Source organism: Theobroma umbraticum, unplaced genomic scaffold (genome assembly GCF_002168275.2).
Source record: "Theobroma umbraticum cultivar Fairchild unplaced genomic scaffold, ASM216827v3 scaffold_4.1, whole genome shotgun sequence".
In the NCBI taxonomy this organism is placed as follows: Eukaryota; Viridiplantae; Streptophyta; class Magnoliopsida; order Malvales; family Malvaceae; genus Theobroma; species Theobroma umbraticum.
The window spans coordinates 6,868,876-6,880,456 of NW_018397258.1; the positions used below are offsets into that span (position 1 = coordinate 6,868,876).

Here is an 11,581-nt window from a genome sequence, read left to right on the forward strand (position 1 = left end):
GGATTAAAAAATGTAAAAAGTCATTTATTTTATTTCCGCTTACAATCCAGCACAGGAAAATACTGTCCCCTTTATTTTATTTTTCTGCCGAAAAAGAAAAAACAAAGAAGAAGAAAGAAGTAGGCTTAAACTAATTTTCATGATAAGTATAGTGTACAATACACGTGGTCACAACGGTCCAAAGGAATCTCTTAATCATGTGACGAAAGACGACCGTCCTCGGCCACCGCCCAAAGAATGAGTGAGCCCACTTTTCTTTTCAAAGGAGCGACACCGTGTCATAGCTGCCATGCTTAGAAGACTGTCACACTCTCCCGCATTGACCAAAACCACCACTCTCCTTCTTTTGAATGCTAACAAGGCATTCTTCTTATTTGATTTTTGTTTCTTCTTTCGTTTTTTTTTCCAGGGTTGAGAATTGAGTTTAATTAGGAGAGAAACAAATATTTTTCAAAATTTGAATGGCCTTTGGGCCATTATCAACCTTTTTAAATAGCATTTAGTATTTTTCATTATGTAAGAAACGTACTAACCAAAGGCCAGTAAAGAAATTTATGGGCTGAAATTTCTCCAAATTGCATATATAGAGTGTTATTAGTCCACAGATTTGAAGCGAGATCAAATCAAAAATGAAAGAAGGAAGGGTGGTTTTGACTGTTATGGTAACAAAATCTTCTGTTTTTTTCCTTTGTTTACTCAAATTCATGCAAAACGCGAATCATCGAAGCGAAGCGTAGAGAAACACGAGGAACAACATTTTTGTAACCTTAAACCAAAGGGACAACCTCGTCATTTCACTTCCACCAAACAGCTGTTTTGTTCTTGTTAAGTTTTTTCTCTTCTCCGAAAGACTGCACTAAAAGCGAATATCAATAGGAGTAAATACCTATTAAAGATTTTAGACTTCTTTTTTCTCTATATTTCTTTTTGGGTTTGGAGGTTACTGTTTTTAATGGTTCTTGTCCTTTGCCCCACCTTTTTTGTTTTCTTTTCCTCTTTGACAGCCTTCTCAAATAGCACCAAAACCCAGCACAAAAAAGCAACCCAAAACAGCTGAGAAAGAGAGTAAAAGAGAGTTGCACCAGAGAGAGATCAATTAGAAATGGGGTGAGATAGGAAAAACAATGGCCAAGCAGCTATCTTTTTTTTTTTGTTCAATAGGATTCGCTGATAATCAAAACCCAGAAACCAATTTTTTTTTTAAAAAATTTTTATGGTAAGCTTTTTAATTCTAGTCTACATTTCCTGTTTGCTGAATTTAACGTCTCTGCAAATCAATTCTTTTGGTTCTTGATTTTTGTAGCCTTTTTTTGCTTTTGGTTTTGTAAGCCTTTTCAGGTAATTTAATTAGTACTTAATTATGCTTACCTTCTTGAAACTTGACTAAACTTATGCTGATCAGATGGTTTTTGATGATTTCTATGCTATGTTGTTGACTGCGAATCTACTGTTTCTCTTAAAGCATTTGTTTTGATTTATCAGATTCTACCTTACTTTTTCAACCGCCTGTTTTAATTATTTGTTCTTTTTTTTTTTTTTTGATCAGGTAACTTGTGGAAGTTTTGAAGACAACAGTTACCGGTTACTAGTTGCTTTTTAACATACATATTTGGACCGTTGGGTTATCTTGATCAGGTTATTTTATGCCGTTTCTGCTTGATCTTTTTATGTTCCTGATCATGTGATCAAGTTGTTTTATCCTTCATGTCAAAACTGAATTATTTGGTTTTGCTTGTTGATGTCAGGAATTAAGCAAAAGGACTGAGAGATTTCAAGGCTCCATATCGATTCTCAACATTAAAATTGGCTAATTTTGAGGTCCTGAAAAACTGGTTCTGGGCTTATCCATCACCTGGTTTTCATAATTAAGAACTGTAGTCTGCGGTCAGATTCAGGAAGTGATTGTGTTGAGTAATAAAGTCATGGCGACTGTGAAGCATGCAGATTCTAAAGGCATGTACTCGTGGTGGTGGAACAGCCACATAAGCCCCAAAAATTCGAAATGGCTTCAGGAGAATCTCACAGGTACCTGATCATTGCTACAAAGTGTAAAATGCATCTGTGTTATTGCCATTCTTGCAACTATGCAATTGTTACAGGAAGCAGTGACATGATAAGCTGTAAATAGTTGAGTGTTAACAGTTAACATTAGTTAAAATGAGCATGGAACCAAGGTTTAGAAGCTTGATAAGTTGTTTGATCCTGCATTGAGCCAAAAGGTAAAATGTATAATCTTCTCTGCTTGGTGGCTTTCATTAATCAAACTAAGTTTGAAAGTGCTAAATTGATTAATGAAAGCCAATGAGATTTTCCTTGGCGGTAATGAGATTGTGCTTTACTTTGGTGTCATGATTTTGTGTGATTGCAGCATTGAAATTTTCAATCTTTCTCTGTATACCTGTATTTTGACCATCAAATTTTCTTCTGCTGGAACAGATATGGATACTAAAGTCAAGCAAATGATCAAGCTCATTGAAGAAGATGCTGATTCCTTTGCTAGGCGAGCAGAGATGTATTACAAGAAACGCCCAGAGTTAATGAAATTAGTAGAAGAGTTTTACCGAGCATATCGTGCATTGGCTGAAAGATATGATCATGCAACTGGGGTGCTTCGTCAGGCTCATCGGACCATGGCAGAAGCATTTCCAAACCAAGTTCCTATGGTATTTGGAGATGACTTACCAGGAGCTTCTGCTACCGAGGTTGATCCCCGTACGCCTGAGATGCCACCGCCAGTACGTGCATTATTTGAGCCTGACGAGCTGCAGAAGGATGCTGTGGGACTCTCTTCACATGCTATGAAGAGGAATGGAGCATTCACTGAAGAATCTGAGTCTGTAATGATCAGAAAGGGTCTAAAACAGTTCAACGATTTGTTTGGTTCTGAAGAAGCTACAAACCATGTAAAGTTTGCAGAAGGAAGGGCAAGAAAAGGCCTCAACTTTCACGATGTAGAGGAGAAAGAACAAAGTCCGCTAAACAATGGGGGCCCTGATCTCAAGGTTCTAGTTCCATCTGAGTCTGAACGAGTGAGTAAAGCTGAGATGGAAATTTTAACATTGAAGAATTCTCTTGCTAGATTAGAAGCTGAAAAAGAAGCTGGCCTACTTCAGTACCAGCAGAGTTTGGAGAGATTGTCTACTCTAGAGAGAGAAGTCTCTCGTGCACAAGAAGATTCCCAAGGGCTTAATGAACGAGCTGGAAAAGCTGAAGCTGAAGTTCAGACTTTGAAGGATTCCCTCACCAAATTAGAGGCTGAAAGGGAAGCTAATCTTGTTCGATACCAGCAATGCTTGGAGAAAATAAATAATCTTGAGAATTGTATTTCTTATGCACAAAAGGATGCTGGAGAACTGAATGAGCGAGCAAGCAAAGCTGAGATGGGAGTGCAAGCTGTAAAGCAGGACCTTGTCAGGGTAGAAGCTGAAAAAGAGGATGCGCTTGCTCAATACACTCAGTGTTTAGAGATAATAAGGAATCTGGAAGAAAACTTATTGAATGCTGAAGTAAATGCCAAAAGGATGACTGAACGAGCAGAGAAAGCTGAAAGTGAACTTGAAATTTTAAAGCAAGTAGTTGTTGAGCTGACCAAAGATAAGGAAGCAGCTGCTATTCAGTACCAGCAGTGCTTAGAGACAATTTCTATCCTAGAAAACAAACTTGCTTTTTCCCAGGAGGAGGCTCAAAGGCTCAACAGCGAGATGGATGATGGAGCTGCAAAGTTAAAAGATGCTGAAGAAAGGTGTAGTCTGTTGGAGAGAACCAATCAGAGTCTGCATACTGAATTGGAGTCTTTGGTGCAGAAGATGGGGGATCAAAGTCAAGAACTAACAGAGAAGCAGAAGGAGTTGGGGAGACTTTGGACTTCCATACAAGAAGAGCGCTTGAGATTTATGGACGCTGAAACAGCATTTCAAACGCTGCAGCATTTGCACTCTCAATCTCAGGAAGAACTCAGATCTCTGGCCACGGAGCTTCAGAATAGGGCTCAAATGTTTCAGGATATTGAAACTCGTAATCAGGGTTTAGAGGATGAAGTTCAGAGGGTTAAGGAGGAGAACAGGGGACTGAACGAACTCAATATAAGTTCAGCAGTGTCCATCAAGAATTTACAAGATGAGATCTTAAGCTTAAGGGAGACCATGGCAAAACTTGAAGCAGAAGTTGAACTTAGAGTGGACCAAAGAAATGCTCTTCAGCAAGAAATTTACTGTTTGAAAGAGGAACTCAATGACCTTAACGGGAGACATCAGGATATGACAGGACAACTGGAGTCAGTTGGCTTAAATCCAGAAAACTTTGCATCATCTGTGAAGGAATTTCAGGATGAGAACACAATGCTAAAAGAGGTCTGCCAAAGAGACAGAGATGAAAAGCTAGCCTTCCTAGAGAAGTTGAAAATCATGGAGAAACTCATTGAGAAAAATGCCCTTTTAGAGAATTCACTCTCAGATTTGAATGTTGAGCTAGAAGGTGTTCGTGGGAGGGTAAAGACATTGGAAGAATCCTGCCAATCTCTTTTGAGAGAGAAATCTACCCTTGTTGCAGAGAAGGTCACACTCATTTCTCAGTTACAGATTGCAACTGAGAATCTGGAGAAGCTTTCGGAGAAGAATAATGTTCTGGAGAATTCCCTTTTTGATGCCAATGCTGAACTTGAAGGATTGAGGGTAAAATTAAAGAGCTTAGAAAATTCATGCCAGTTGCTCGGTGATGAGAAGTCTGGCCTGATAACAGAGAGAGAAGGCTTGGTTTCTCAATTGGATGTCAGTCAGAAAAGGCTCGAAGATTTAGAGAAAAGATATCAGGGATTAGAAGAAAAATATGTGGGTCTGGAGAAAGAAAGGGAATCAACTCTTTGTGAAGTACAAGAGCTACAAGAGTCACTAGAGGCTGAAAAGCAAGAACATTCTAGTTTTGTGCAGTTGAATGGAAACCGAGTGACTGCTATGGAATCTCAGATCAGTTTTCTAGAAGAGGAAAGTCTGTGCAGGAAGAAGGAGTACGAAGATTTAGAGAAAAGATATCAGGGATTAGAAGAAAAATATGTGGGTTTGGAGAAAGAGAGGGAATCAACACTTCGTGAAGTACAAGAGCTACAAGAGTCACTAGAGGCTGAAAAGCAAGAACATGCTAGTTTTTTGCAGTTGAATGGAACCCGAGTGGCTGCTATGGAATCTCAGATCAGTTTTCTACAAGGGGAAAGTCTGTGCAGGAAGGAGGAGTATGAAGAGGAACTGGACAAGGCCATGAATGCTCAGGTAGAAATTTTCATCTTGCAGAAATGTGCACAAGATCTGGAAGAGAAGAATTTATATCTATTGCTTGAGTGTAGGAAACTCTTGGAAGCCTCCAAATTATCAGAAAAACTTATCTCTGAATTGGACCTTGGAAATTCCAAAAAACAGATGGAGATAAAATCCTTATTTGATCAAATTACCATACTGAGGATGGGGCTTTATCAGATGTTGAGGAGTCTTGAGGTTGATGCTATCCTTGGTTATGATGATAAGACCAAACAAGACCAACCAGTTCTTGACCTTATATTTGGCGGGCTTCAAGAGATGCAAAATTGTCTTCTAAAGTCTCTGGAAGAAAATCAGCAATGCATAATTGAGAACTCAGTTCTTATTGCACTGCTTGGGCAACTGAAACTAGAGGCAGAAAATCTTGCTGCAGAGAAGAATGCACTGCATCAGGAGTTGAAAGTTCAATCTGAGCAGTTTTCTGAACTGCAGAGCAGAGCTGAAAAACTTGTGGATATGAATGAAGAACTGAGATCAAAAGTGATGGAGGGAGGCCAAAGAGAAGAAATTTTCCAGACTGAAATTGGGAGTGTTCGTGGGCAACTGTTAGATTTGCAAAGGGCTTACCAGAGTTCATTGGAAGAGAACTGCAAGGTGCTTGATGAGAAAAGGGCTTTGATGAAGGAAGTTTTAGACTTGGGCAAGGAGAAACATAAGCTAGAAGAGGAAAACTATGTTGTCTTTGCTGAAGCAATATCTCAAAGTAACATTTCTCTTATTTTCAAGGATATTATCGCTGAAAATTTTGAGGATATTAAGCATCTCAGTGACAATCTGGATAAACTGAAATGTGTCAATAATGATCTTGAGGGAGAAGTGAGGGTTATGGAGAGAAGGTTTGAAGATATGCAAATGGAAAACTCACATCTCAAGGATTCAATGCAAAAATTGGAGAATGAACTGGTTTCAGTCAGATCTGTTGGTGATCGGTTAAATGACGAAGTTGCGAGGGGAAAAGATCTGTTATGCCAAAAGGAGAATGGGCTTTTGGAAGCAGCACAGATGCTCAGTGCAATTCAAGAAGAGAGAGCGCAACTGAATAAAGTAGTGGAGGACCTGAAGAGTAAATATGAGGAGGTCAAGCTGATAGGAGAAGATCGAGAGAAGCAAATTCTGAAACTAGCTGGAGACTATGATCATAAAAGTAAGGAGAGTGAAAGCATTTGGCAGGCTAATCAGAAATTGGAGGCTGAGTTGTCGAAGTTGCATGAGGAACTTGAAGAAAGGAAACATAGGGAGGACAGTTTGAATCTTGAACTACAAAAAGGGAGACAGGAGGTTGAACTTTGGGAAAATCAGGCTGCTGCATTGTTTGGAGAGCTACAGATCTCTGCTGTCCGTGAAGCATTGCTTGAAGAGAAGGCTCATGAACTCAGTAAGGAATGTGAAGTCCTTGAAAGTAGAAGTAATTCCAAAGCTATGGAGGTAGAAGAGCTGGAAAAAAGTGTTATAATCTTGGAAGGTGAGAATGGAGGACTTAAAGCTCAGTTGGCAGCATATGTTCCAGCTGTCATTTCTCTCAGGGACAGTGTGACATCCTTGGAGAGTCAAACTCTCTTGCATAGGAAACTTCCCACAGATTATAATGAAGAAGTAAAGGTAATGTCTGTTTGTTTGCCTATGAATTCTTATCTGCTTTTTGAATTTCAATAAACCAACGTAATATGGCCCTTCTTCATACTTTTTGGTTGAACATACAACTTCAGTTCTAATCCTACCCTGCGTAGACTGTATGAGCATCTAGTGATTAATACACAAGCAATTGATATTGCTGCTTACCATTCTTTTAGGTTCCTAATTGTTTTTTAATTCACTTTCAAAAATTTTGACTGCAAATTTATGCCCCTAGTTCTCTGAATTTGCACCAATATACTTTTACTGGCATGGTCTTTTTTTGAAACTTTGTTTATAATGAGAATGCTATATAGTATTTGCGTTGAATTAATGTTTGGCACTTTGGTTGTTATTCTATGATCTTTTAGGGGCCATGTTAGATGTTACCGCATAGTGAATTTGTGTTCTTTTTCGCTACTTGTTTTGTTGATCTCTGCATTAATGGAATATGTGGTTTCTGGTTTCGTTTTACTTTTGACAAGGCGATGCTCCATATGTTACTAAGATGTTTTGCAATAGGAAAAGAATGTAAGCCTTTGTTAAAATGTAAGCTGGTTCTGTTTAGATCTTTAATAAGTTGGATGTAAAGGGGCCTTTCTTGTTGGTAAGTTACCATTTATTTAAACAGTGTCCTGGCATCTTGGATGGTTATTAGCTGTGATTCTTTGACTTACAATTTGTCTTATTTTCCAGGATGCCAATCTGGGGACTGAATTTTATGCTGAAAGCTGTCAACAAACAAGTGAAGATCGAATTGCCTCAGTTCCAGATGGTTTTTCAGACTTGCAGGGTATCCATATGAAAATTAAATCTATTGAAAGAGCGGTGCTGGAAATGGAAAAGCTTGCAATGCTGGAAAACTTAAATCTCAATTCCAAACTAGAGACTGCTATGAGACAGATTGAAGAGTTGAGATTTGGAAGCAGCTCACGTCAAGAAAGTGTTAGAGCAAAGAGGCATGTGAATGCTAGACAAGAAGGGGAGGAACTTGGCCGGGGATCCAGTAACAGTGTCAAAATGCAGAGGCCAACACATGAAATCTCTGAAGAGGATAATGAGATGATGACAAAAGACATTATACTTGATCAAATATCTGAGTGCTCATCCTATGGGTTAAGCAGGAGAGAAACTGCAGAGGTTGATGATCAGATGCTTGAGTTGTGGGAGGCTGCCGACCATGATGGTAGCATTGACTTAAAAGTCGGCAAAGCCCAGAAGATGGTGTATGCACCAACTGACCACCAACAAATTGATTCAGTGAAGGAACACAAGGGCAAAAATCCCTCTACGGAATCTCTTGTTAAAGAGTTGGGTGTGGATAAAGAGAGCTCTAAGAGGTTTACAGAGCCCAACCATGAAGGAAGCAAGAGAAAGATTTTAGAAAGACTTGATTCTGATGCACAAAAATTGGCTAACCTTCAGATAACTGTGCAGGATCTGAAGAGAAAAGTGGAGATAACTGAGACGGGCAAAAAGGGGAAGGGAATTGAATATGGTACAGTTAGAGAGCAGTTAGAAGAAGCTGAGGAAGCCATCATGAAGCTATTCGATGTCAATCGCAAATTGATGACACATGTTGAAGATGGTTCCTGGTCTCTTGATGGGAAATCTGCATTAGAATCAGATGAGAATGGGAGTGTTAGGAGGCGGAGAGTATCAGAACAAGCTCGAAGAGGGTCTGAAAAGATTGGGCGCTTGCAGTTAGAGGTGCAGAAAATACAGTTTCTCTTGCTGAAGCTTGACGATGAAAAAGAAAGTAAAGGAAGAACCAGAATCATAGAGCGAAAAACAAGAGTTCTATTGCGGGACTATCTTTATGGTGGGGTAAGAACCAGCCACAAGAGGAAGAAAGCGCCCTTTTGTGCATGCGTGCAACCTCCAACTAAAGGAGATTGAGGCTATTACTTGTCGTCGGCACATAATTAGTGTAGTTTACCAGTAATGAGACTCTAGTTGCATTGTCCATAAGTCTGCCTTCCTAGTTTTTGTGTTTCACATATATATCTTCTTACAGAGGCTTTCTTCTCAAGTTTAGAGATCCTGCTGTACATTTCAGGCTCCATCTAATCGAAAGAAGCTGCTCTCTTACGGCCTTTTGTTTCCTTCTTTATACGTTTACTCGGCATAAATCTGGATTTTAATGGCAATTATTTTCTTCAAGGTCAATAAATGTTGTTTTCCATATGCATGAATCTTTTGAGTACTGCATTGGGAGTTAAGTTTTTTCCCTCTGGTATGAGCTTTTTTATTAAGAAATTTTGGAATGAAATACCATACCCAGAATTGTGGCCAAGTTGCGACAATGGCTACGGTCAAAACATGGTATGCAGGTCAGATGGGTTTTCAAGGACGACAACGTACAACTATACAACGCTCACGATTGAATCTCCGAACTGAATGCAAATTCATCTTTGCTGCTAAGCCATTACCATAACTGGAACCATATAAATAGACAGTGGGGAAGACAAATTATGACATGATCCTTAGGAGGCTCATAGATTCTGAGTCTCATTCCAAAGCTAGACCTGGACTTTCCAAACACAGAATTACCAACAGCATACCCAAAACCTGTTCTCATGTCTAGAAAAAATAAAGGCAATACGTAGGTTAAGAATAGCTATTCATTTTTTGTGCAAAGAAAAAATCATTGTTGTTTTAGGGGTCCACCCTATTGAACCTTTTTCATAACACAATTGAGGCTCAAACTAAGATGCTCTTTAACTTGCCCGATTACTTTGCTGGAGCTTTCACTTTACTTTGCAACAAGTATTGGGCTAGGTTTTCCCGCATTGTTTTGCCTGTTGGATCAACCTGCTTGCAGCATTCTTCTCCATAACCCGAGTCATGATGACCAGATAAAGCAACATCAGGATGTAAGTGATCTCCGTTGTCAATGATAATATTGTGAAGTAAACAACACACCAAAATGATACTAGGCAATTTCCGCTTATCAGGTCTCCACATGACTTTGTTAAGGATTCTCCAACTGCCCTTTAACTGCAAAAATGCCCTCACTGCGAGCAACCTTGCTGCTTCATGCTTGTCGTTAAAAGTAGTAGACATGGAGGACGAGAGGTCATTAGTTTCATATGGAGTTATGAGCCAGGGAAGAAGAGGATATGCAACGCCACCTACTATGAATTCTCTCATTTCTAATCCTTCTGACAAAGTCCTTATACTTCCATTCAAACGCTCACCAGCCTCACAGAGCCTGAAAAATCCGGAACATTTGAGTAATCTAGATACACTCATGCCACCAGGCCAACCTGTTACAATATCAAGAAATCGCATCTCATGGTCAACAATTGCCTGCAAGAACATACTGTAATTGCTCTCTTGGTCACACCAATCATCCGAGGTCTGAACAGCTGGAAGGGTCATGATAATATGTGTCGCATCTATAGCTCCACAACAATTAGGCAACCCAAATAACACTTCGAATTGCAATTTGATTTCCTCCATTCTATTGGAATCAGGCCACTTGAGATGGTGCTTGGCACGTTCTTCCAGTGCTTCAATAAATCTCCAAGTCACTTGAGAAACTGTAGATTGGCCTACCCCAAAAGAAGCTCCAACAGACACCTGAGACTCACCGGAAGCTAGCCTTCTAAGGGCAATTGCAACTTGTTTCTCAACACTGAGAAGCCTTCCCTCAATGTTGATAAGCCCTGAAGGTGGCCTTGACACAAGGTCTTCTCTCACAAGGGAACAAATGTAATCAAATGTCTTCCTTGCAGCCCTGAAGAAATACTTGAAACCTTCTTCCTCATTTGATGGTATTGAAAGACCTGCCAGTTGGGACTCACTTCCTATGAGATCAAATAAAAACATTTCATTCCTCACTGTAAATCAAACAAATCAAATACCCAAGAAAAGAAAACGAAATCTCTTCCCTATTGCTCAAATTCAGTTCAAGCATTTCAGGTCCATTCTTCTGCTTTAAACAAATGGCAAACTAATGCAATTATCCAAGTTAAAAATGAGACCCAAATTCAGCTTCAACCTTATAATTAACCACGTTAATGTCGGGAAATCAAGCTATGACTATGGGAACCATTACTTTAATGAGATAAAATTAAAGCTATTTTCAAATGAAATGTGAAAAGAACCTTTTTTTTTAAAAAAAATTGGAAATTGGAACCTGGGGTTGTAGAGTTCTTGTGCCAGAAACTGTCCCACCAATCGGGTTCGCTAACTCTGGGTTCTACTGGAACCACGCTCACGCTTTTGTTTTTCTTCAATTTCTTCGAAGATTTCTTCGTTTTCTTCGATTTCTTGGCAGGAGCCATAAAAGGCGTAAGAGAATGACAGAATTCGTCAACTGTTGTGGCTGATGAAGTTAACAAGGTCTGGTTTCCGCATATGTTTGATACACGAGCAAGTGAAGAAAAAATGGAGCTCAATTGAAAGCAGAGTAGACTGTACAAAGTCTCTTGTCAATTTCCTAGCTTTTTTTGAAATTCCGAATTAACCCTTCTGCAGCCCGAAACCAAAAACAAATAAATAAATAAATAAAACCCCTCCAACTTTCCTCAAATGCATACTTTTCTATTTTTCTTTATTCACTACTACGTTTTCTTAAACAAAATCAAATCGCTAATTAATTTTTTATCCCTCTAATCCCAAACAACTAAATTGTAGCATTAAATCAATAAACATGA

The 11,581-nt window shown here is 39.2% G+C and overlaps 2 protein-coding genes across 4 annotated transcripts; one reads left to right on the forward strand and one right to left on the reverse strand.

Annotated features, from left to right (window-relative positions):
* Nucleotides 1-888: 888 nt before the first annotated feature.
* On the forward strand, nt 889-9,090 carry NET1D (kinase interacting (KIP1-like) family protein). Of its 2 annotated transcripts, none has more exons than XM_021425785.2 (5): nt 889-1,216; nt 1,547-1,635; nt 1,746-2,025; nt 2,437-6,905; nt 7,614-9,090. In XM_021425785.2, the coding sequence occupies exons 3-5, from the start codon at nt 1,923-1,925 to the stop codon at nt 8,814-8,816; spliced, it is 5,775 nt and encodes a 1,924-aa protein (XP_021281460.1). In that variant the 5' UTR covers nt 889-1,216; nt 1,547-1,635; nt 1,746-1,922; the 3' UTR covers nt 8,817-9,090. The 2 variants fall into 2 exon arrangements, with proteins under 2 accessions (XP_021281460.1, XP_089639158.1); XM_089783032.1 differs by having other exon boundaries at nt 889-1,107.
* A 210-nt stretch (nt 9,091-9,300) lies between these two features.
* LOC110413723 (nuclease) lies at nt 9,301-11,376 on the reverse strand. Of its 2 annotated transcripts, none has more exons than XM_021424654.2 (2): nt 11,062-11,376; nt 9,301-10,708 (listed from the first exon to the last, which is right to left on the reverse strand). In XM_021424654.2, the coding sequence occupies exons 1-2, from the start codon at nt 11,207-11,209 to the stop codon at nt 9,651-9,653; spliced, it is 1,206 nt and encodes a 401-aa protein (XP_021280329.1). In that variant the 5' UTR covers nt 11,210-11,376; the 3' UTR covers nt 9,301-9,650. The 2 variants fall into 2 exon arrangements, with proteins under 2 accessions (XP_021280329.1, XP_021280328.1); XM_021424653.2 differs by having other exon boundaries at nt 9,301-10,729.
* Between the last annotated feature and the right edge of the window lie 205 nt (nt 11,377-11,581).

Bases quoted from the DNA above. Each gene is read 5' to 3' on its own strand.
- NET1D (XM_021425785.2), top strand. From the start codon at position 1,923: ATGGCGACTGTGAAGCATGCAGATTCTAAAGGCATGTACTCGTGGTGG. The intron at 2,026-2,436 runs GTACCTGATCAT...CTGCTGGAACAG, and splicing joins GCTTCAGGAGAATCTCACAG to ATATGGATACTAAAGTCAAG. The intron at 6,906-7,613 runs GTAATGTCTGTT...CTTATTTTCCAG, and splicing joins ATTATAATGAAGAAGTAAAG to GATGCCAATCTGGGGACTGA.
- LOC110413723 (XM_021424653.2), bottom strand. From the start codon at position 11,209: ATGGCTCCTGCCAAGAAATCGAAGAAAACGAAGAAATCTTCGAAGAAA. The intron at 10,730-11,061 runs GTTCCAATTTCC...TTGATCTCATAG, and splicing joins CAAGAACTCTACAACCCCAG to GAAGTGAGTCCCAACTGGCA.